Genomic DNA, 23329 nt, shown 5'->3' with positions numbered 1-23329 from the left:
CTCACAGGGGAGGAGGGTACCTGCAGGGATGGGGCCAGCGTGACCCAAGCTGTTCTGGTGGGAAAGCACTGGTAAATGCAGGGGTGCCTGTCCTCCAACCCCTGAGCTTGCCAGCCTCTGCCTGTCCTCAGGGATAGTTGTTTTTTTATGTTCTGCTTGCTCTGCCTCATGCTCCGCTATACAAATCTTGGCTGTGGGCTCTGTTCTCAACAATCTCTTCTCAAGAGACATTGTGCTGGGCTAGAAAAAGCATCAGCAACAAAACGCACAGGTTAGACCCACGCAGCCAGGCAGTGAGGAGGGGAATGTCACTGCAGTGTGCAAGTGCTCTGCCAGTTGGGACTCAGCCCAAAGGAGGGATCTTTGGTGCTTGGGACTCTGCTTTTGAAGGCAAGAAGGTGTCCAGAAGTGTGCTAGTAATGCTTGTGTAAACCTGTCTCTACCAGGACCATTCCTCTGCCTTTGAAGATGCTTGCTGAGCAGCCGGGAAAGCACTGCGGCCGTGTGGCTGAGCCCTTGAGCTCTCAGCAGCTGGTACAAAGCTGGGCCAGCCCTGCTGCGGATGACGAGATGCTGTTTGCTGGCTGCCCTCTGAAAGCTTTGAAGATTGGCAGACCCCCAAAGACTTGCAGTGGGGACATGGGATGAGGGAGACAACAGTGCCTGCCTGCCTGCAGGCTGGTCCTCTGTAGTGCTGAGTATCAAGTCTGACTCCATGTAAGCTCCTTAGGGAAGGAAGCAGCTTTGGGGATGTAGTGGATTTGATCAAAGAGGTCAAGCAGAGAAAGGGTCATTGAGGTTGATGACTGAGGTGAAACAGGGTGAGAGAAGGGATGGGGCTTCCCCATATCACCACATACAAGCTGTCCTGGTGTATCCTCATGCTGCGCCCTGTGTGAAGGTGTGGGGACTTCCAACTGCTGCTGAGGCTCAGCTTTTCCCCTCTAGCCCCCATACAGGGGATGAAAGGCCACCTGTGCAGCACCCAGCCTGGCCCTGCATGGGGAACTCTGACTGCTTCGTGCATGTCCTTTAAAGGCCTTCTCCCTTCAAGCTGTTCCCTTGGCAGCTCCTTCTGCCACAGATGCAATTGCTGTGCTGCTGGCAGTGTGCACTGCTTGGTGCCCTGGCTCCCATCCCCAGGGTCCTGACTGCGCAGAGGACTGGGACTGAGCTGGGGCCTTCTGGGACGGATTCGGGCAGGTAATGACCTGGGGAATGTTTGGTGAAGCCAGTGAGCCAAGGGAGAGCGGGGCTACCTGGGTGTTATTGAAGCTATGCTGTTCAATGAACTGCACTCAGTGTTTCCCGCTATGGAGCAAAGATATGGGGTGGGTGGGTGAGATGGGGTAAAGCAGCAGGCTCCAGGGTCTGCCACAACTGTCCCAGAGTTGATGCTTTGCAGCAGGGACTACCCCTCTGGATGAAACTGATGCTCACTGATGGGATGAGTTTGCTTGTTTTTTGGGGGTTCCTGGACCCCTAGGCAGAGGTTCTGGGGACAACTCCCAATGCACGTGAAAGTTGTTAGATATTCCTAGATCAAGACTGATCTCTGGGAGAAGGGGGATGGCTGGGCTCAGCTGAGGCTTTCCACATAGTCAGCCCCTTAAATCTGTTCTTCATTTTGTATCCTGACCAGAACAAATAAACAGAAAAAAAAGAAATAAATTTCCTTCTGCCCCATAGCTGCATTTCTTCAGGCTCAGCTCCTGGGACCGACAGGGATTCTCTGGGCTTACTGCCATCTTTCTCTCTGTTGTTTAAACATTGGAAAATAACTCAAATGAGATACCTGAGCTTACTTATAGAAGGGATGTGGGAATCCCATGCATTTATTTGCACAGGAGCCTGCCTGCCAGGATGCTTGGGATGACCCCAGCCCAGGTTGCTTCCTCTCTGCACCAGGCAGGGAGTGCAAATGTATCCCACGGAGGGGTGAGGGTCGTGCTGCTGATGTTGGAAATCATGGGTGGGAGGTGGGAAACGGGTGGTGGAAGGGAAAGCTCATCCTCAGCGCTGCACAGAGGTGGTTTGATGTAAATCCCTCGCTTGCCTCTCCCCATGCCCATCCCAGCGGCATCCTCCTGCAACCCACAAATGCCTCCGCACTGCCGCTGGGTGAGAAAACATTTTAAAAATATAACATTTAGAGGCGTTTTCCCATCTGTGCATGGCTAATACGTGTCTCTCATGATAGGTGTACTGGTCCCGGAGCCTCTGTGCTGTGCAGATGAAGCCACGGGTGGACACCTCACTGGGAGCAGGGAAAGAGGTGCAGGGACAAGCCCAGGGGCGTGTGGCACGGAAACAGTGCAGGGGCAGCTGGCAGAGCCCCCACCAGAGCAGGTATGTGCACCAGTTTGGTAGGGTTAGGATAGGGACGGCAGTGCCAGATGTAGTGCTCAGCCTTGTTTTGGTGCAGCAATGCTTTCTCTCCTGGGCACTGATCCTGAGGAACAAATTGCAGGGAGGAGAGGGAAAAGTGCTGCTGAGCTCTGCCTGGAGCCAGGAACAAAGTTTGGGAGTGCAAACTCTTCCCCAATTGGGTGCTGGGCTCTGACATATTTGCTGCTTGCATAGCAGCCCTTGTGTCTCCATGCACTGTGATGCTACAGCATCCCTGGCTCCATGGATCTGCTAGAACTCTGTGAACATGGGGCAAGATTTTGGGGGAGTGACCGCATGATAAAGCCTGCTGTCCCCATAGCAGTGGCACAAGCCAGCTTTGGTGCTGTGCCTGCAAGGAGGCCAGCTGGCAGTGAGATCTGCCTGGCAGTCAGGACAAAATAAATGTGCTAAGAAGCACTGCTGCAGGCCGGTGACTCATTGCTGGCTCCTCTGCAATGGAAGGGCTGTTAGGCACAGGGAGAGCTGCTACGCCCATGCCAGGGACAATGGGGATGGAGTGGGCTGCGGAGGATGCCCAGAAAGGACGAAGGTCCTGGGCACTGCGGGTAGGATGCTGCCTCTCCTGCCAGTGTTGCTTTCGGGTTTACTCTAGTTCCTCTCTGTAGGGAGCAGCATGCAGAGCCACCCAGGCTCCTCACAGCTCCGGATGAAGGTAAAGATATCTGGGGTGGGGGTGGTGCAAAGGAGTGGCTTTGTGCCTCCACTCTCCCTTGGCAGCATAGCATGGGGTCCGGGTGGGGGTCCCTCATCCCAGCAGCACCTCCCTGCATTATCATGTCCCCTCCAGTCCTGCGACCCTTATCTGCTTTCCAACAGCTCCTCCTGGATGATGGGGACATCCTTAATCCCGTGAGGGATACTTTGGGGGATACCTGCCAGCCCACGCTCCCCAGCATCCTGGAGGTTCTGGGGATCTTAAGGCTGGCACGGGGACGCTGCCACACTGCTGCCACCTCTCTGTGTCCCCAGGGAGGATGATCAGTCCCCAGGAGCACCTGGATAGGGTTTTGGCTGGGAGCAAGGAGAGCATGGAGAGCGTCAGTGAGGTGAGGAGGACAGGAGGGCAATGGGTTTGGGACTGTAGAGCTACTCAGTGATGCTTTTTTTTGGGGGGGGGATGCCATTCAGCACCAGGAAGGGGATTGGTCTGAAAGTGCCCTTTTGCAGGAACCAAGCACGGAGCTGGCTTTTTGCACTGGAGATGATGATGGGATTGAGGAAGGTGGGTGAATCACCATGTCATGTCCTAGGCTGGATGCCCTTCTGGTGGAGCATGAAGTGACTGGAGACAAGTATGGGAACTGTGTGGCCTGAGAGGGTTCGGCTTCCTTGATGGGGACATGGGAACCGTCCCTCCTGGAAGAAGTGCTGGGGCGTTCCCACCCTACTAGCACCTGTATGGGAGGATGAGAGGGAGGAGGGAAGACCAAGCAAAAGCCCCCACATATGGTCCTGTCCACAGATGGAGAAACCCCAGAGGAGCAGCTGCCGAGTTTCCCCAGTGAGCTCTCAGTGCTGGAGAAATTGGGACTGCACAGGTAAAGGGGTGACTGGCTGCGTCGTTGCTGGGGGCGGCAGAACTGGGGTCCTGAGGCACCCCTGGAGGTGGACCGAGGGCATTTTGGCATGCAGTCCGCACTGTGCCTCCAGCTCTGACAGCTGTTCTCTTTCTGCAGCACAAATTTGACGGAGCAGGACGTGGAGGTGAGGGCTTGCAGGTGGGCTAGGGAAAGGGGAAAAGAGACCAATGTTCTACTGAATCCCAGCTGGGGGAATGTGTCCTGCTCCCAGGATCTGCAGTCCCTTGACAGTGATGCAGTTGCCATTTGGATTCAGCTCCATTTCTGTGGCACAATGAGCACCCAGTAATCCCTCAAATTTTTCCTTGAGTTCCCTGAGCAGGGAGGCAGTGGAAGCCTCATGATAAAAATAATTGTTCTGTGAGTGCTAGGGCTGAGTCAGGCTCTGCTGCCCTGCATGCCAACAGTGACCTACAGCGAGAGCTGGTGTCTGCCCACTACATCCTAGTATCAGCAGGCCTTGGGATTCCAGTGCATTGTTGGCTGCCAGGGGATGTCCCCTTCTTGTGGCATTTCACAGAGTCTGCCCCCAGTGTGCAGTGTCCTGATGAGCGCTGGAGACACGCAGTGCTGATGGTCCTCATGGAGCACTGCCCAATGGCACACGAAAGGGAGTCTGGCTGTGTCTTGGGCACAGCCATGCATGGCCCCGGTGGCCTCCCTTTCATGTCCCAGTCCTTTGCCCTCCTGCCTACAGGCAGCCTTTGCCCACCTCGCCCTGGCGTTTCGCTGCGACGTGTTCACCCTGCAGCAACGAGTGCAGGTGGAGAAGCGAGCACAAGATGCAGCAGAGGAAAACATTCAGGAGGAGCTGGAGCAGTGCCGGACTTTCCTGGAGGTAGGTGGGCACTGGAGGGGGTTGGTTGACGTCTGATGGGGATCTCCAGCTATAGAAGGGTTTGGGCAACTCCAAGTTCCAGCTCCAGCAGCTCCATGCTCTCCCCCTGCAGAGGCTGACTGCATCCTGCATGGATGTGAGCTGCAAGGAGGTGCTGGAGCAGCTGCAGTGCAGCCTGGCTGTGCTGGCAGCTGCCATCAAGCGTGCCACCAGTGCTGCAGAGAAGCTGGGAGCTGTCCACCAGGTGGGTGAGGAATGGAGGTGCTGGGAATGCATCGCTGGGGGCTGTGCTTCCTCCTCCCAGTGCTCCTGTGGGTTTTGTTGGCACGCACTGGGGTGTCCTGGGAGTGGGAAGGGGATGATTTGCACCCAGAGAGAGCTAGTGGGGGGCATCGTCCATGGGGACGTTGGGAACCGATGGCTGGTCCTCCCGGACACAGGAGGCACGGATGAGCCGAGCAGCGGAGGTGATGGTCCAGCATGTGGAGAACCTGAAGCGGCACCACCTGCGTGAGCACGCTGAGCTAGAGGAGATGAAGTGCCTGATCCAGCAGAACTCCCGCAACCGGCAGTTGGCGGAGACCCAGGGTGAGGTGGTCTCACCCCTGAGGGAGGCAACACTGCAGAATTCAGTTCTAACCCCCCCCTGTAGACAGCATGATCCTGTGCTGTGGAGCCATCAGCTGGGGACCGGGGGTGGATGACAGCTGGGGCTGCAGCTGCCAGACCTGATGACAAATGTGAGGGGTGCATGTAACAGCAGCCACAGAGTGGGAGCAGGTGCTGGTGGCTCTTCTGCAGACCACTGGGGAATTCAGAGTGGGGGCACACAAAGGGTGCCTTGTCCCTGCAAACCCCATGCACAGTGTGTGTGTACAAGCAGTTCCCCCTGGTTGGGCACACCTGTGGCTTATGTCAAGCCGAGAGCATGTGGTCTTGTCTGCCTCCAACATGAAGGACATTCATGATTGCCTGCACGTCAGCCCCATTTTTCTTTCTGGAGGCAACATGAGGCTTCTTCTCTTTTCTTCCAGATGATGCAGAGCAGCGGCTGAGGCCTCACCCCCTGATGCGAGGTTTACAGCAGGTAATGGCAGTACAGCACGCCTCCCAACTCCCAGTACCACCTCATGCCCTGCAAACATCCTTCTCCCTGCTATACCCAAGCACTGCTCCCCCCAGGGCAGCATCCCTCTTCCTAGCCACTGCTGTAGGCAAGGTTTGCTAGAAGCACTGGGGCAAAATGTAGGGGAGAGCTGCTGGCCTGGAGACCTCAGGCAGTCCCTCTGCATTGCAGGGCTTGACAGGGAGGAGGCTGCTCTCTAGCTCCAGCTTGAATTCGTCTCTTCTTCCCCTACAGCTCATGAGGTAGGGGAGCGCTCAGAAGGGGTTAGGTGGCACTGCTTGGCGCAGCAGGAACAGGCGCAATGCTCTTGGCTTTGACACCCCTTCTTCTCATCACCTACTGATGGGAGGCTGGCAGCATCCCTTTTCCTCCTCCTTGTCCCTTGCTCACACTGGGGTTGGGAAATGTGGGGAGAGATCAGCACTGTGCTCACCCTATCCCCTCCGTTCCCCACAGTCATCTGCACGCCGCCGAGTCAGCATTGCTGTCATCCCAAAGCAGCTCTTGGTAAGGACATGCTCAGTGGGGACAGACGGACTCGGTACCATCAGGTCTGGGTGCTCACGTTCCCTCCTTTGGTGCCCAGCCAGCTTCTGGCGTGGATGGCCGAGCAACCCTGGCTGGCGGGCCTGAGGGTGCCCAACACCAGACCAGCACCCAGAGGTAATGGTGCTGGGTGAGTGGAAGGGTGGGGGGACCACACGGCTCTGTCTGCCACCATCCCATGGGGTACAGTGTCCCATTTCTCCCTCCCTAGGAGCAAACTGGAGCCACCAAGCCAGGGCAAGCTGGTGTGCGAGGGGCTAGTGGTGGAAGCAGGTGGCAAGCAGTTGGAATCAATCGCAGGGGGCAAGGAGCTGGGGCAGCTCAGGATGATGTGAGCAACACCCTTCATCCCTGGGGCTCTGCAGTCCCAGTGCTGCTAGCATGTGGGAATGGAGGTGGGATGTTGGGAGATGGAGTTTTGTGATTGTCCCTCTGAACCTGCCCTGCCTCAGTTTCCCCATGTATTGTGAGTCACCTGTGCCTTCCTCACTCTTGTTTCATCCAGGTTTGGGCTAAATCTTGTCCCTGCTTTGTGACAAGTGCTGTGCCCTTTGGGTGAAGGATGTCCCTTATTGCCTTGTCCTTAGGTCCAAGGAGTCCTCTGTGGAGCTGTGGCAGCCGTGGCTCTTCATCTCACAGCCCTACTGGGTTGTGTTCTGCCTGCTTCTCCTGAGCGTCGCCTTCCTCCTCCTTCTCCACCTTTTGGAGCTGCAGCGGCTGCAGCCTGCAGCATCACCCAAAGCTTAGCTGCACCCACTCCCTATCACTGCTCCTCCTGACACTCTTTCCCCCTCCTCCCTCCCTGCTCTCCCCCCAAAATCACAGAGGCCCTAGAAAAATAAAATTGGAGGAAAAAAAATGGGGAGTTTTGATGCTGGAGCAAAGGGCGACATTCTGTGCTTGGAGCTTGGAGGCATAAAGCTGCATCAGCCTGCAGCCCTGTGAGAGTTTCCTGGTTCTAATGACACAATGAGGGATACAGGGATGTCCCTTGCATGTCCCCTTTCCCTTGGGGACAGTGCCCATGACCACCGTGGATTTGCTTTAGGGCTGTGTCTCAGGTATGCTCCCTTTGTCCCTGCACTGTAAGGAATGCCAACACCTTCCCCTGCATCCTCAACCCCAGCATGGGCACACAGGGAGAGGAAGGATCCGTACCTCCAGTTCCTTTTCTGCCTTAATTAAGATGTATGCTAATTCTCTACATCTGTCCCCCCAAGAGACAAACCTACACCTGGAAGGAACTGATTAGCACTTAGACCTCTTTGTAGCAGAACAAAGTACTCACAAAGGGAGCTGTCAGAAGCAGCTCCATGGCTGACACCAGCCCCAGTTCTGCACAGGCACCTCATTTCTGCATCCACACCTCCAAAACATGGGTGGACTCTGGGGGTTTTACATGGGGCTGGGGGACTCCAGCAAGCCCAGCCAAGCGGTGGGGCCATGGGTGATGGTCCTGTTGTGGGACTCTTGGGAGGATCCAAGGAGGGATGGAGACACTGGGACACCTGTCCCTTCTTGTTGCACATGACTCATGGTCCCTATGTGCTTCCTTGCCCCATGTCCCTGAGTCACCGCAGCCTCGTGGCAGGTTGTCACCATGTGTCACCGCTCCACCAGCCCCATCACTAGGGGCATGCGGTGAGCAGACAGCAGCAACCCAAGGAGTTCACTCCTGGGAAATCCTAAAATCCACCCAGTTGGGGTCAATCTTTGGGGAGTGGGCAGCTTCATCCCCCTGTGGCCCTTCAGCTAAGGTGGAAGTGCTGTCCCAAAATTTTCCACGAGTGGCACTGCTTGGGGACACTATTGGTTCATTTAGAGACAGGGGCTGAGCAAATCCCTCCCACCCAGGGCAGGACCTGGCTGCTGGGCTCTAGGCTTTATTTCTGGGGGCGGGGAGGAAGCACAGCACGAAAAGCAAAGCGTTTTGTTTCATCACCGCTCTCCAAAACCACGATTGCAGCACAATTGGTGGCAGCACAAAACGGGGCAGACCCGGAGACAGCCCTGTCCCCTCTGCTGGGATCCCAGCACCGCCTTCCAGCAGGAAAGGAGTCGAGAAGAGAGGAAAGGAACGAAGTCAGAAGTAAAGTAGCCGGGAGGAATTGAACCGGGTGGCCGGAACCACTTTCAACCCTCATCCAGCCCCATCTCTGCACTGTTCCCGCACTGCGCAGACCTGAAGGTGAGTGGGAGGGGATGAGCAGAGAATCCCTGGTGGGTAGGGGGATGTAAGGGGTCACCCTGCTGTCCTCCCGGCCCCCCCCTCCCCTCCCCTTCCAGCTCTGTTTCCTGCTCCAAGGAAAATGTGGGTAAAAGGGGGCCCGCATTGTGTGAGTGGCACCGGAAACATCGCTCCGGTTTGATGTACTGTAAGTTGCTGAAGCCCTGGGGGTTATTTTGGGATGCTGGGCTGCATGAGTCTCCCCTTGGTCTTCACTTTGCCAACCCCTACATTCCGCTGCCACCAGGACTAAGGGAAAAGGGAGTAGTCCCCTCGTCTTGCACTCTTTTCCCAGTCCCACCAGTGCTCCCAGTACCAAGAGCAATGGAGCAGGAAGAGCTTTGCAAAGGGAGAGGCTTATTCCCATCCTGGCCTCTTGCTTGGGTGCAGGGGGAAGATGCTCAGTTGGTGTGCAGGAGCCCCCGGGACATTTTGCCAATTGAAGTGGGGGTTTGCAAGTCTGCTGTTCCTCCAGGGTACATCCGCTGCAGAGCAGCACTGCTGGGCATCCCACTCCACCCTACCCCCCTCAGGCAGTGAGAGCCCAGAGGAGAGGACACTCCAGGTTATTTTTGCCTGCAGCCATCTCAGCCCCAGCCCAAGCAAGAGCAGCTTCTTGGTAGCACTACCAGTGCTGTCCTAGACAAGGGACTGAGCTGTCCCATTCCCTTGGCTGCAGTGACCTCTGTGCAGCCTGAGGGGCTGGTGCTTAGTGGGGGGCATGGCTGAGCCCCATGAGCTCAGACGACTTTTCGGGGTGCTGGTGCCCCTGAGTGTTGTCTTTTTCCCAAGTTCTCGGGGATGTGGTCAGGATGTTGTTTATGGACCCCCTGTGCAGAACAATCCCACAGTGTACCAGAGAAATGCTCACTACCACGGCAAGTGGCTGAGACCCCCCCAGGGTCTGCACAAGGTTGCTGCATCCCAAGGGGCTTTGATACCCACTTTCATAAACCCTTGGCAGAGAGCATCCTGCCTTGATGGTAGTCCTGCAGAGCCTGGCCCATGGGTTCTCTGCACTGATACCAGTCTGTGCTGGGAGCACGCTCAGCAGGAGGGAGAGGTCCAGCTGCCAAGCTGTGCTTTTGGAAGCCCTCCCAGCCTGCAATTGCTCTGTCCTTCCCTACTCTGTTTCTGTGTGCCGGAGGATGTGAACTTGCCAGCAGTTCTGCACCCTGGGGCTGCTTCCCCTCTGCATCCCCATGAGTCAGGACAAGGGGAAACCCCCACCAGCACAAATGAGCACCCCCATTCCAGGGTTGCTCTGCATGCACTGGTGCTGGATGACTTCCCTATGAGCTTCATTTGTGCAGCTGCTCCAACCAGAGTTGTCCTGGACTGAGTCAGGACTGGCTACAAACCCACCTCCTCTCTCTGCCTTTAAGGGAAGAAATGAACAAAGTATTTGTGCTTTCATCTGAGGAGTGCAGAGGCGGAGGCTCAGTGCCTTGCCCCCCCTTGGTGGCAGCAAATCTGCAGGAACTGAGCAGCCAGAGTGATTCCGACTACTGCTAAAAGCTGTTGTTGTATAGGGGTTCAAGCACACCAAAGGGGACATGAATTGCTAGCACAAGCATCGTTTCCATAGGAAACTCAAAGTAACATTGAGCTTGTTGTTCTGCCTCCTCCTTGCCAAGCCAAAGCACTGTAGTGAAATGCTGTCCTGGCATGGGGCATGGCCCTGGCCCCACACCACTGGCTGTGGGCAGGATGCCTCAGTTTCCCCAAGCTCTTCAAATTCATTGTTTCCCACTGGTAAGGCTGGAGAGCTTCAGGGAGCTGGGGCACAGCGCAAGGGCAATGCTCACTGTTCAAAGAGGGAGCAGAACAGCTGAGGAGCAGTGCAGCAGGATGAGACTTCCACCATGCTGCTTCTCCTGCCAGGTTGGGAGCATCAGCCAGTCCCATGGTTTGGAGGTGGATGGAAATGGCAGAGCTTGGTGCTAGTTGTGGCATGGGACAGCAGTGTGGTGCCATCAGGTCTGGGGAGAGGTGCATGGAGATCAGTGAGCAAGCATTGGGCAGATGCTGAGCAAGGGCAGGGTTTTGGGGGAGTGCTACACCCCAGCTGTGGTGGAAATCTTCTTGCATGCTGCCAGGACTGTCTGTGTGTCATTTGGTTATTTTTGGTTTCCCAACATTGCTTCCTCTGCTCTCCGTCTGCCTCCAGGATGGCAGCTTCCACCTTGCCGGGCTATCACAGAGTAAATCCTGCTCTCAAACGAGGGCAGCAGGGTCCTGCCCCTTCCTGCCCAGCAGTAGTTTTACTGTTCTTGGGGCACTGTGGTTTGTCCCTGCAGCTGGGACCTCACCAACAAGAGGAAGGAAGCGGTATCTTTGCTCCGAAACAGTGCTCTCACTCGCTGCAGGTATACACAGCACAAAGGAAGTTGCAGCCGTCCCCTTCCCTGACGTCACCCTGGACGGTGACACCGTGGCTTACTGGGTGCAGCCGGAAAGGGCCCTGATTCTAGCGTCACCATCATCAAGATTACTGCACCCCGTGCTGCAAAAAACCTTGTGCTGAGACCCCAGGTTCTGCAGCATCCCTATAGGGATGGACTGGAGGATGGCACTTGGGGGTCCTCCTCTTATCCCTGCTGTCCCCCCAGGATGAGTACACCCGATGAGGAGCCGACCAATCCAGCCCACACACTGTTTGAGCACTTCATACGCGCCAGGCAGTGCCAGGAGGTACTGAGCTGCTTTGTGGAGCTGTGTCAACATCTGGGGCTGCGGGGCAATGGGCTGCAGCTGTACCACAGCCTCAAGACTGCCCTCAACTTTTGGAGTGCCAAGGCTCTGTGGAGCAAGCTGGATAAGAAAGCAGGACACAAGGACTACGACCAGGGCACTGCCTGCGCCCGCACCAAGGTACAGGTGGCTGTGGGATGTGAGGTTGGGTCCCTATGCTGTGTCCATGGAGTGGGAACATCCTTTGGGATGTCCTTGGAGGAGGGTGCAGGATGTGCCAGTTGGGATGGCAATGCAGTTTAATGTCTTGAAGTGGGTTGATGTGTTAATTAGCCCCCATGTCCTCCCATGGCACGAAGCCACTTTGGTGCTGCTCAGTTGGCAGTGTCCATCCTATCCCCACTGTGAGGATTGCAAAAGAATGGAGGGATATAGTGACCCAACACCATGTGTCCTCCTGGGGCTGGTGAACTCAATTCCCCCATCTCCCCCATCTCCCCACTGTCACCTCTCCTCCCCACTGTCACTTCCTGCCTGACAGCGGTTCAAAGTTCAGTCTCATTACTGGGTCTGCTACCAGCGAAACTTCCCTATCTGCAGGGAGGGAAAGCGTGTGTTCCTTATCTTGCCTGGTGCATAATTGCTACCATTGCCGTGACACCAAGGCAAGATTCAGCCTGCGGGGAGGTGGATATCACCCCACATGGCACCCTGTTTGCAGCATGGGGAGGAAGGAGGGGAGTGGGAAGGGATGGAGCAATGGTTTAAAGTGGATTAGGGTGAGATTAGCCTTGAGCCTAACGTAACACCATGGGGATGACACATCGCTGGGATATCACATCACGGGGATGTCACACCATGGGGACATCATGCCATCTGTCCCCTCTGCAGTGTCTGGTGGTGGGTGCTGGTCCCTGTGGGCTGCGCACTGCCATCGAGCTGGCGCTGCTTGGCGCCCGTGTGGTGCTGCTGGAGAAGCGTGACTCTTTCTCCCGTAACAATGTGCTGCACCTCTGGCCCTTCACCATCCATGATCTGCGGGCGCTGGGCGCCAAGAAGTTCTACGGGCGTTTCTGCACTGGCACACTGGACCACATCAGTGAGTGATTTGGGTGCACCCCAGAGTTGGGCAGGTAGTGCAGCTCTCATTACTCCTCCTGTGTCCACTTGCAGGTATCCGGCAGCTGCAGCTCATCCTGCTGAAGGTGGCCTTATTGCTGGGTGTGGAGGTGCATACCAAGGTTGAATTTAAAGGCCTCCAGCTTCCAACAGGCAAAGCAGCTGGAAAGGGTAAGACATGGCTGTAGGGTTGTGGCATCTTGGGGATACAAGCAGACCCCAGTGACTCCCCTGTCCCGCAGGCGGCTGGCGGGCTGTGTTGCAGCCCAGCTCCTCTCCCCTCAGCCACTATGAGTTTGATGTCCTCATCTCGGCTGGGGGAGGCAAGTTTGTCCCAGAAGGCTTCAAGCGGAAGGAGATGCGGGGCAAGCTGGCCATTGGCATCACCACCAACTTCATCAACCGCTACAGCCAGGCAGAGGTGGAGGTAGCTGAGATCAGCGGCGTGGCCCAGATCTACAACCAGAAGTTCTTCCAAAACCTCTACAACAAAACAGGTTGGTGGTCCTGGGTCAGTGGGGGGGGTCCTGAGGTGTGCACCCTATCATGGGTGCATATCCCCACATGGTCACCACACTGGTGGGGACATGCAGTGGCCCCATAAAGTTCATAGGTTCTGCTCCAGATATGCACCCTGTGGTGGGTGCATATCCCCACACAGTGATCCTACTGGTGAGGATGACTGGTAGCTCAGCTCAGCTCAGCTCAGCTCCTTCCTCATCACCAGGGATTGATTTGGAGAACATTGTCTACTACAAGGATGATACGCATTACTTCGTCATGACAGCCAAGAAGCAGAGCTTGCTGAAGAAGGGCGTAATCCTGCAGGTGAGGCGAGTGGGTTTGTCCCGCCACTGGGATGGGGACAAATGCCACTTCCCATCCTGGTTGGACCCACCTATCCCTGTAGGACAAAGCGGACATTGAGAGCCTCCTGTCCCCAGACAACGTGAACTGGGATGCACTGCTCAGCTATGCCAAGGAGGCTGCCAACTTCTCCACCAACTACTGCCTGCCTGAGCTGGAGTTCGCCCTCAACCATCGCAACCAGCCAGACGTTGACATGTTTGACTTCACCTGCATGACACGCTCCGAGAATGCAGCACTGGTGCGGGAGCATAACGGAGCACGCCTACTGCTGGGGCTGGTGGGCGACTGCCTGGTGGAGGTGAGCACTGTGCCTCAGTTTCCCTATCCATGAGCTGCTCAGTGCACCCTATCCCCGTGGACACATACCCAAATTGCTGGTAGCAAGATACATTGATGGGGATGGGTTATCCCTTCTCCACACCCATCGGAGATGGTTGGGATGCAGCCCAGTTCCTCCTAGCATGCAGCAGCATCTATGCAGCCGTGGAGCTGGGGAGGAGATGTCTATCTTTCCCTCTGTCCATGCCTCGCCACCTCTCCCTGCTTTCATCTCCATCCAAGCCTGTTTGCTCCCTGCCTCCTCCCAGCCACCCCAACTGGCCGCACAGCTTCATCCCCATCCCTATCCCCACCCCTCTACCTTCCTCTCCACAGCCCTTCTGGCCTCTGGGCACTGGTGTGGCTCGGGGCTTCCTGGCCGCTTTCGATGCAGCATGGATGGTGCGGCGGTGGGCGGCCGGGACACCTCCTCTGGAGGTGTTGGCAGAGAGGTGAGAGTCCACCCTGGAATGGTTGTGTGCTCAGTGTGTTGGGGAGGTGTGAGGGTGGATGTGACACCCAGCACCATCCCCTTGTGACCAGGGAGAGCATCTACCAGCGCCTGTCGCAGACCTCTCCGGACAACACCAACAAGAACGTTGCACAGTACAGCATCGACCCCACCACACGCTACCCCAACCTCAACCTGCAGGCTATCAGACCCAGCCAGGTACTGGCCTGAAGTATGGGTGAAGAGCATCAGCTCTCCACTTCCCAGCCCAGGGGTATCCTGCTTGGGTGGGAGAGACAGCAGCCATCCAGCTTGGTACCCATCAGTGAGGTGACACCAGTTGTGTGCCATCAGTTGACATGGTCCCCTCCTAACTGGCATGGTCCCCTGTCCCCCACGGGTGTGAAATCACAGCCGTAGGTCCTCAAGGTGTGCTACGCATTTCCTGTGGCAGCTGGGTGGTGAAGGGAAGGGGGGTGTCTGGGTGTCCCCTTTGCCAATGCCAGCTCTGATGGCATTGGTTGGGTGCAATTAGTGACCTGAGTGTCTCCCCTGGCAGGTCCGGGACTTCTACCTCATAGGCAAGGTGGAGGTGGACCATGAGAAGAAGATTGATAACAGGCTCAGCACCGGTATGAGTGGCCCTATGGTCCTCCCACCTCCAGGACCTCTCCTGCAGGCCACGGCAGAGTGGCTCCTGCCCTGATTTCCCTCCCCACCCCCTCGTTTTGAAAACCATACAGGCACTGTGCTCCTCCCAGCAATGTCTGCATCCCCATCCCACTCTCTATGACACAGCCCCCGTGGAGACAGCTCCTACCCCACTGCTTTCTTTCGGATGTGTTTGTTCCCCTCCTCCTGATGCTTTCTCATTTCATTGATTGAGCTTTGGGGGACACTGCATGATAAAGTCCCCACCTAACGCATGATGCCATGGGTGGGGGACCTCTGCGGAGGCGTCCTTGGGTTGGGATGGGGACATGAGTGCTGCTGCCTTCCCAGCTGTCTGCGGAGACACCTATAAGGAGCTGTTGCGCTGGTGCCAGGATAGCACAGATGGGTATCGTGGAGTGGAGGTGACAGACTTCACATCCTCCTGGACCAGTGGTTTGGCTCTCTGTGCCCTCATCCATCGATTTCGTCCCCATTTGGTGTAAGTGCTCAGCCCCAGAGACCCCCGCCCTACAGCACTCACCCTGACTACATGCACCCTCCCTGCAGGGATTTCGATGCCATGGACCCACAGGACCCCATACGCATCCACCAGCTGATGCTGGATGTGGCAGAGCAGGAGCTGGGCATCCAGCCTATCCTGTCCAGTGCTGAGATGGCCTCTATGGCTGAGCCCAACCGCCTGGGGCTTATCACCTACCTCAGCCAGTTCTATGAAGTATTCAAGCCTCCTCCTCCAGGTGTGAATTGTAGGGTGGGTTATCCCACCCTGAGCCCTCCATGGGGCGAGCTGGGTGCTCCCCATTTACATCCCCAACATGTCCCCATCCCCTCTGTGCAGCGTCAATGGAGCTCAGCAAGAAGCCACTGTCCCCCTGTGGCACCAAAGGGGCCATCCTCTTTCTCAGCAAGCTGCAGAAGAACTGCATCCTGGCTCACAAGCACACCCAGGTGAAGACTACCCTCATCACCCCATGTTGCTCCCCACAGCCATCCCTCATAACTCTGAGTCCCATATTTGTGTTGGCAGGCCAGTGTGCAGAAGGATGCTGAGGGCAAGAAGAGCAATAGGGACAGCACAGAGGTGGGTGCCTGCTGAATACTAAAGGGATGCTCTGTGTGATGCAGCCTGTGGAATACTGAACCCTGCTTGGTGCTGTGCCCTTAGATTGATGCAGTGCCATCTGGAAATACTGTGAATAACGACCACGATGCACAACCTGCTGCCACAATGGACCCCGCACAGGTTGGTCCTCACCTTGCGCTTGGGGGGTTCCTCCTGTGCATGGGGACAAGCCAAGGGCTGGCACACGGGCTGCGTCAGAAGACGCCCATGAGCTCCCGGCTCCTCCCACAGCATTTCCTGACCCAACTGGTTTTCTGGAGCCAGGCGCTGCAGCTCCCTTCCTCCCTGCGTCAACAACTGAGCTCCTCTACAAGAGGAGCCCCCAGCACGATCCAACCCCAAAGACTGGGTCACCCCACATTACCCTAATCCGTCCTGTCCTCCCACAGACATCAGTTCGTCCAGAAAGCAGTGATGCCTGCTACTTCTGTGCACGCCGCGTCTACATCCTGGAACGGGCCAGCGCCGAGGGACTCTTCTTCCACCGCAGCTGTTTCCAGTGCTGGCGCTGTGGGGCCACGCTGCGCCTAGGAGACTACGCCTTCAACGAGGAGGACGGTGAGTGTGTTTGGAGACAGAGATGGGGGGGTGGGTGACTCTCTTTGCAACCTCTTTGCTTGCTCATTGCGTGGTTTGCACCATCCTCCCAGGTCACTTCTATTGCTCACTTCACTTCCCTGACACCCTTAGCATGGAGCTGCCCCTGCGTGAGCCAGCAGGGCTGCTCCCAGACAAGCCTTCCATGCTGCCTGATGGGGTAAGTGGCCATGAATGGGGTCAAATAGCGGGAGGGAATGTTTGGGTATAGTCTCACACTCATCACTCCTCCGCTACCCCTGCGGGTCTAGGATGCTGTCACTGACCATGTGCTCTCAGATGCTGGGAGCCCCTGTGCATCCCCTGAGCAGGAGGAGTCCGGACCCCCACCCACTTCCCCACAGCCACCTGGGGAGCTCAAGGTAGAGGAGGGTGTGGGCACTGGTGAAATGAAGGATAGTACGGGCACTGGTGAGATAGTGGAGCAGGAGCTGCTGCCTTTGGGGATGGAGGATACAATGGAGGAGGATGAGAAGAGCGAAGGTCCCAGCACAGAGCCTCAGAAGGCAGTGGAGGATTCTGAAGAGAGTGGTGGCAGGAGGAAGATAATCCTCTCAGACCTGGAGAAGCTCCATCTCTCCTCCCTGAGCCTCATGGGTGACACAGAGGCTGAGCCTCCCCCCAAGCCAGCACGGCTGCGGCTGCAGGCACCATTTGAGGCCATGCTAGGAGTGCAGGCACAGGTGGCCTGGGAGGAGGAGGAGGAGGAGGAAGAAGAAGCAGCCATGGAGGAAGGTGGGTGGCTGCTGAGCTGGGCTGAGGGTCCCTCTTGGGCCCCATTGTGCCTCAACTGTTCTGTGCTTTGGGGGAACACAGATCTGGAAGAAAGCGACAGTGAAGAAGAGGAGGAGGAAGAAGGCTCAGACCTGGGCATCGTGGGAGAGTTGGTATGTTCAGGCAGCAGCAAACCCACTGGTCCCACACTGTCCCACACCAAGGCATCAGGTATGGCTCTAATGGCCTCACCCTCCCCATGTGCCTGCATAGAACCTGATAGTGGAGGGCACAGAGAAGTACCCCGTCTGGAAACGCACACTGGACCGCCGTGCACGGGAGGCACAGATGAAGCGGTTCTGCAAAGCCCAGGTAGGGAGCCCTGCTGTGGAGGCCAGTTCCCATCCCTATTGTTACCTCATGCACTGGGATGCACTGGCCACCTGCTACCCCTCCACACCTCACAGGCCATCCAGCGACGGCTGGAGGAGATCGAGGTGACATTCCGAGAGCTGGAGCAGCAGGGTATCAAGCTGGAGAAGTTCCTTCGGGAGGACAGTGGTGAGGATTTGGTATGTGGGGCATCTCAGTGCCCAAGGAAGGGACTCACACCACTCACCCTGCCCTGCGTCGCAGACAGCCCAGCTGACCAGAAGACGCAGTGGATGAACCAGTTGCTGTACCTGGTGCAGAAGAAGAACAGCCTGATGTTGGAGGAGTCGGACCTCATGATCACGTAGATCTGGGGATTATGCTGCATGGGCTCCTCCCCGCAGGCCCCTGGCCCCATGCTCACTTCTCTCCATTTCTGCCCCGCAGGGTGCAGGAGCTGAAGCTGGAGGAGCAGCAGTGGCAGCTGGACCGGGAGCTGCGTTGGTACATAGAGAAAGAAGGTAAGCGTCTGTGCATACTGGGGGCAGCAGCTGTGTGTGGTGGAGACCCCCAGCCATGCTGCAGCCCCTGCTACTCCCACAGAAGCCCTGAAGACCCCTGAGGATCATGCAGCTGAGCAACAGATCCTGGCTCAGCTGCTGAAGGTGGTGGACAAGCGCAACGCACTCATCCACATGCAGGAGGAGAAGCGGCTCAGTGAGCTACATCCCTGAAGGATTCTCATGGCGGGAGAGGTTCTAGCAGTGCCCCTCCCTAGGCTAAGCATCACCCCAAGCTGCTTTGCAGGCAGCTGCCATGGTGAAGCTGGCTCCCCACTTGCTATGGAGGGGGTGACAGCAAGGAACATCCCCCTTCGGCAGCACAGAAGAAGTGCCTCCCACATCCAGCTTAATTTTGCCTTGGCCTTGTGCTTGCTTGAAAATGAGATTTGCAGGGCACATGAAATACATGGGCTGCATGGCTCTGCCCAGTATTTGCCAGAGGAGGAAAAATCCCCATAGGGAACTGGAGTCTCGCTGCAAGAGATCCCACAGCTGTGTCCCCTTCCAGGCACATGCTGCCACAAGGCAGAACTGGCAGCATCGAAAGCTTTTGGTCCTGCAAAACCCCTCGTGCTCAAGCTGCTCCACTGCCTTCCTCAGGACAGCGCTTCAGTCCCAGTGTGTGACAGCTCCATGCCCACCAGACCCCAAGGGCCCATGGCCACCATGGGCAGGTGGCAGCTTCATGCCAGATGTGGTGGGGCAGCAGCAGGAGCAGCGCTTGGAAGCCACTCTGGGACATCCATCCCAATCAAGAACATCCATCCCAGCTGGGGACACCCATCCTAATCAAGGACACATCCATCCCAGATGGGAACATCCACCCCAACCCCTGACATCTGGCTCTACAAATGGGGCCACCAATGGCCAGACTAGACTGAGCCCATAGCTCTGTATCACCACTTTTGGGTGCAAACTCCATACTGTCCCCATCCACCACAGGATACAAGGATCAGAAACTCCTGTGCAATGTGATGTGGGATGACGATGTTTCCCCAGCAGCTCTCCTAGTGGATTTTGCCCAGAGCTGGCACTATCTGTGACACAGAACAAAGGGCACATCCTCCTTGGCCCTTTTGGGCTTCTCCAATTCCAGTGCCTTTGCATGGACCTTTAAAGGGTTTCCATTTGCTGCAGAGCTGTTCTCCACAGTGATGTGGTGCTTACAGTATGGGAGTTCTGGGTGTGGGATGCTCTGCACCTCCCACTCTGCTGCAACCCCCTGCCTTGGAATAAAACCTCCTTGACATGGCACAAAGGGTTAAAACACCTCTTTTATTTTCTTCAGCTAAAAAAGGGGTCAGGATGGGGCCGGGTCAGTGGCAGGGGAGGGGCTGTTCCTGCAGCCCCCGCATCGCCATCTCCATCTGCTCCTCGGTGCCCTGCAGCATCTTCACCTCGATGCTGTGGAAGAGGTGGAGGCCAGCAGCAAGGAGGAAGGTAGCAAGGGCAAGGAAGGCCAGCAGGGAGAAGGAAAGAATAGGGAAGGGCTTCCCAGCTGCCAGCCCTCCCAGCACACCCAGCACTCCCACCGCCTGTAGCAGCAGCAGCAGCATGGCCAGCACTGCCATCCTGCCCGAGGAATAACGCTGCCGCCGTGCTGTCAGCAGCCCCATGCACACCTCCGTCCGTGCCTCACTCAGCACCTCCACCAATGCTGGCACTGTGGGAACAGGGGCTTGGGGGTGACACCCATCCACACCCATTTGGTCCCCATCCAGCATATTTCTGTCAGCTCCCTTCCAAGGGGTGCCCCATAATATCCTCCCCATTTCAAAGCCAGTGGTCAGCAGTATCCCCAGTGCATGCAGGACCCCACTGGCTTCCTCAAACCCATGTCAAGGGGACCTCAGTGGTGTCCCCAGATCTTACTGGCTGTGCCAATGGTGACACCCGCTGTCTGTCCTCTCCTTTGGATGCACAGCACTGCCATCACAGCCTCATGGTCTGAGTAAGGGATGTCCATTCCTGGGACTGTTCCCATGGTGGTCCTCAGCTCTTCACACTTCACTGTGAAGCTGGAAATAGCCTGGGAGAGGGGGCAGTGGGGTCACTGGCTGTCCTCTGCCTCATGTGCAGCATGGAGGGACCCTGTCACCTTGTAGAGGATGTAGTCGATGCGGATGCCCAATGGGAAGGGCTGTAGCTCCGACTTGACAGCGAAGCAATTATTTGGAATGAGAGTGCAGCCGTCCTCACAGCCCTGGGAACAAGAGCCCTGTGCCATACACTGGGCAAGGATGGGCACACGGCCAGGGGGTGTGTTTGCTGAGCCACCACTCACCTCGAAGTGCTTGGCCTCGGTGAAGGCATCCTGCAGTCCCGTCCAGCCACGCAGAAGCCGGATGCCCACGTCTCCAGGGTGCATGTTGAGGTCTCCCCCCAGCAGCACTACATCAGCTGCCTTCGCCGTGTGGCTGCAGGGACAGGACTGACTCAGCCCTCTGGTTCAGCCCTGGGGGAGGGGGCACCCCGTGGTGCACCCCTCCCATAGTCCTGGCTGCAAGCTGTGAGCACTCACCGAATGAACTGTGCCAGTTCCCAGGCTTGCACCACGCGGTGGGGCAGGTAGGCGTCCTTCTCCCGGCTGTACTCAGCATGCAGCTGGAAAAGCAGGGGACAAAGCAGCCATGATCTCCTCCCTGCAGCACCTATCCCGCTCCACAGCTCCTTGCAATGCTTTGGTCCCATGGCTCTGCCTTCATTCTACTGACAGCTTGGGACCTTCACTCCACTGTGCTGCCCAGCTGGGGTCACTGTCCCCCCACCCTATGCAGTATTGAATCATTGCATTTTAGCAGTGTCCCCAGAGAGGGGACAGCAAAGGAGGGGTGCAGCCACCTGTCTCCCTCAGGTACTCACGTGGGTGACATAGATGTTGAAGGTGATCTCGGCAATCCTGACAACGACGAGACCCACAGACTTGCCGCAGAACCAGTCTCCATGGTGCAGCTGCCAAAGGGGATGGGGGGAGGCAGAGCCTTGCACAGCTCAGCAGCACCCTGTGGATGCCATGTGCCCTACCCACCCCACTCACCATATAGGGGTATCCATTGAGCGAGTACTGGTAGAGCAGTGTGTCCAGGATGGGGAACTTGGAGAAGACGCAGAGACCGCTGCCGATGACACCACTGTAGGGGGGCACAGTGAACAACCACCTCCCTCCCTCTAGGGAATATCCCAGCCCTTCTCACCTTCGGAAATAATGGGAGAAGGGGCAGCAAACACCCAGCTTTGCCTTCAGGTCACTGTAGTCACGCTCACTCCATATCTGCAGGACAATGAGATAGGCTGAGACTGGGTGTGCTCAGCATATGGGCTGGGACTGGCACGATCAGTTCATGAGTGAGCTCACCTCCTGCAGCAGGACAAGGTCGAAGCCCTCCTGGCACAGCCGGTCTCCGATGAGGCGGATGCGCTCCTGCCGCCGCTTGCTCAGGTAACGAATGGCCCTAAGCCATGGAGAGGAGCTGGGGATAAGGGCTCATGGGGACACAAATTGGGGAAGAGGGTATGGGGCAGGTTGCAACTCAGGTGGGGGGAGATGGGATGATAGGGTTGTGGGGCAATAGGGATGTGCAGGGGAGGCTCTTTGAGGATGGCTTTTCCCACCTCCAAGGTGAAGCAGCGCATCCCCATTTGGGGGGCACATGGAGGGCTCTTTCCACACAGGAGAATGGGGAGCACAGGGGAACAGACAAGGAGTAGGACAAAGCCCAGCTGAGTGCCCTGCCCTCTGGGCTGTGAAAATAGTGTGATCCGACAGCCAAGCAGGCATGAAGGTGGTGCTCCTAGGGCAGATGTCTTCATACTCACAGCCTCACCAGGCTCAGCACTTACCAGCAGTTGAGGTCAAAGACACGGAGCCGCAGTGCAGAGTCCTTCTCCATTGCCCAGCAGCAGCACACTGGAGGGTCCTGCAGCAAGCAGCTTTGGGGTGACAGAGCCACACAGAGGGCACAATGCTCAGCCTGCCACCTGCTCTCCCTCCCTCTCCCCCTGAACCTCAAATTGCCCCAAAATAGGGAGCCAACTGCCCAAACCTGCTCTGTGCTGATGGGGACAGGGAGGGCGCTGAAAGGGGTGGGGGCAGGGATGGGGCACCTCCCTATACTGAGTTGTGCTCACTGGATAGACTTTAACCACAGTGCTACAGCACGACCCCAAGCATGAGAACAGTTATGGAGAGCTATGGGGAACGGACCCTGACCCGAGCCAAACTCCACCGTCCCACTGCGCGTCACACAAAGGAGTTTTAAAAACTGGGAAAAGAAAAAAATAAAAGAGCCATGTGCACGTTCCCCGCCGCCGCGCTGGGCGCCTGAACCGGCCCAGAGCTCCCATTCGAGCTCTCACCGAACTCTCAGCCCTGGCCGATGCCACTCGGCGGGCGGCGGAATCGGGACGCGGAGCAACAGGTGGGAGCGGAGCAGAGCGCGGTGCCGGAGCGCGGCGCAAAATCAGGAGCGCACCTGGTGCGTGTGTGCCGGTCCAGCTGCAGTCCGGTTGCGGTGCCGTGCCGGTTGAGGTCGGGTTGCGGTGCCGTGCCGGGGGACTACAAGTCCCGGCAGTCAGCAGTGCGGAACGGGAAGGGGAAGGCAGCAGGGAGCGGCCCCGGGAGGGCGGTGCGTAGTGACTAGGGGGAGGGCGGCAGTGCGCGGAGTCAGTGGAGTCGCGGAGTCACCCGGCGGTGCGTTGCGCGCCGCTGCAGACTGCCTTCGGGTGGTGCTGCCCCGCTGCTCCTTGCAGCCCGCTACTCTTTTTGTTCCAGCGTGCAAGCTGAGCTGGGTGAAGTAGAAATAAGTATCTCGGGTGCCGTCATGCCACGCTGGACAGTTTGGCTTACAGAAAGAGGAAATACAGCCAGTGTTAGAACACGGCCTCGGTGTCGCCTTGCGATGGGAGAAGATCGGGTGTTAAGTAGCCATGGGAGTGAAAGCAAAGCTGTAAGGAGCGATTGTTATTGACAGCACACACTCAGACCTCCAATGCCTGATGCTGGCACAAGCAGTCTGCAATCCCCTAAATATGGGTCAGTGAACCCAGCAATGCTGCAGGGCTTCTCCCTCCAGCCTGGGAGACAGGGCAGGGAGAGAGTGGGAAC

General features: G+C 57.1%; 3 protein-coding genes across 3 annotated transcripts; 2 read left to right on the top strand and 1 right to left on the bottom strand.

Annotated features, from left to right (window-relative positions):
* Positions 1–3858: 3858 nt before the first annotated feature.
* LOC306955236 (inositol 1,4,5-triphosphate receptor associated 2-like) lies at positions 3859–7249 on the top strand (the record flags this gene model as incomplete). Its single annotated transcript, XM_079546483.1, has 10 exons — positions 3859–3950; positions 4089–4116; positions 4690–4830; positions 4943–5074; positions 5271–5418; positions 5865–5917; positions 6413–6463; positions 6543–6619; positions 6714–6833; positions 7090–7249. 10 exons carry the CDS (start codon positions 3859–3861, stop codon positions 7247–7249), a joined length of 1002 nt encoding a protein of 333 aa, XP_079402609.1.
* A 4093-nt stretch (positions 7250–11342) lies between these two features.
* MICAL1 (microtubule associated monooxygenase, calponin and LIM domain containing 1) lies at positions 11343–18396 on the top strand (the record flags this gene model as incomplete). The annotated part of the gene is made up of 23 exons (XM_079546306.1): positions 11343–11603; positions 12315–12522; positions 12597–12713; positions 12785–13039; positions 13270–13370; positions 13453–13710; positions 14067–14182; positions 14274–14400; positions 14741–14813; positions 15184–15334; positions 15403–15593; positions 15695–15804; positions 15884–15937; positions 16022–16099; positions 16369–16537; positions 16630–16736; positions 16828–17311; positions 17393–17463; positions 17564–17662; positions 17758–17851; positions 17927–18026; positions 18110–18183; positions 18266–18396. 23 exons carry the CDS (start codon positions 11343–11345, stop codon positions 18394–18396), a joined length of 3429 nt encoding a protein of 1142 aa, XP_079402432.1.
* Positions 18397–19541: 1145 nt separating this feature from the next.
* On the bottom strand, positions 19542–22115 carry SMPD2 (sphingomyelin phosphodiesterase 2; the record flags this gene model as incomplete). The annotated part of the gene is made up of 10 exons (XM_079546379.1): positions 19542–19888; positions 20098–20254; positions 20324–20428; positions 20510–20642; positions 20747–20829; positions 21088–21177; positions 21263–21356; positions 21420–21496; positions 21581–21695; positions 22066–22115. The coding sequence occupies 10 exons, from the start codon at positions 22113–22115 to the stop codon at positions 19542–19544; spliced, it is 1251 nt and encodes a 416-aa protein (XP_079402505.1).
* Between the last annotated feature and the right edge of the window lie 1214 nt (positions 22116–23329).

The sequence above is a fragment of the Tetrao urogallus genome, assembly GCF_951394365.1.
Source record: "Tetrao urogallus genome assembly, chromosome: 24".
Lineage (NCBI taxonomy): Eukaryota > Metazoa > Chordata > Aves > Galliformes > Phasianidae > Tetrao > Tetrao urogallus.
The sequence above is the reverse complement of the archived record's forward strand: the minus strand, read 5'-3'. Positions and strand labels throughout refer to the sequence as shown.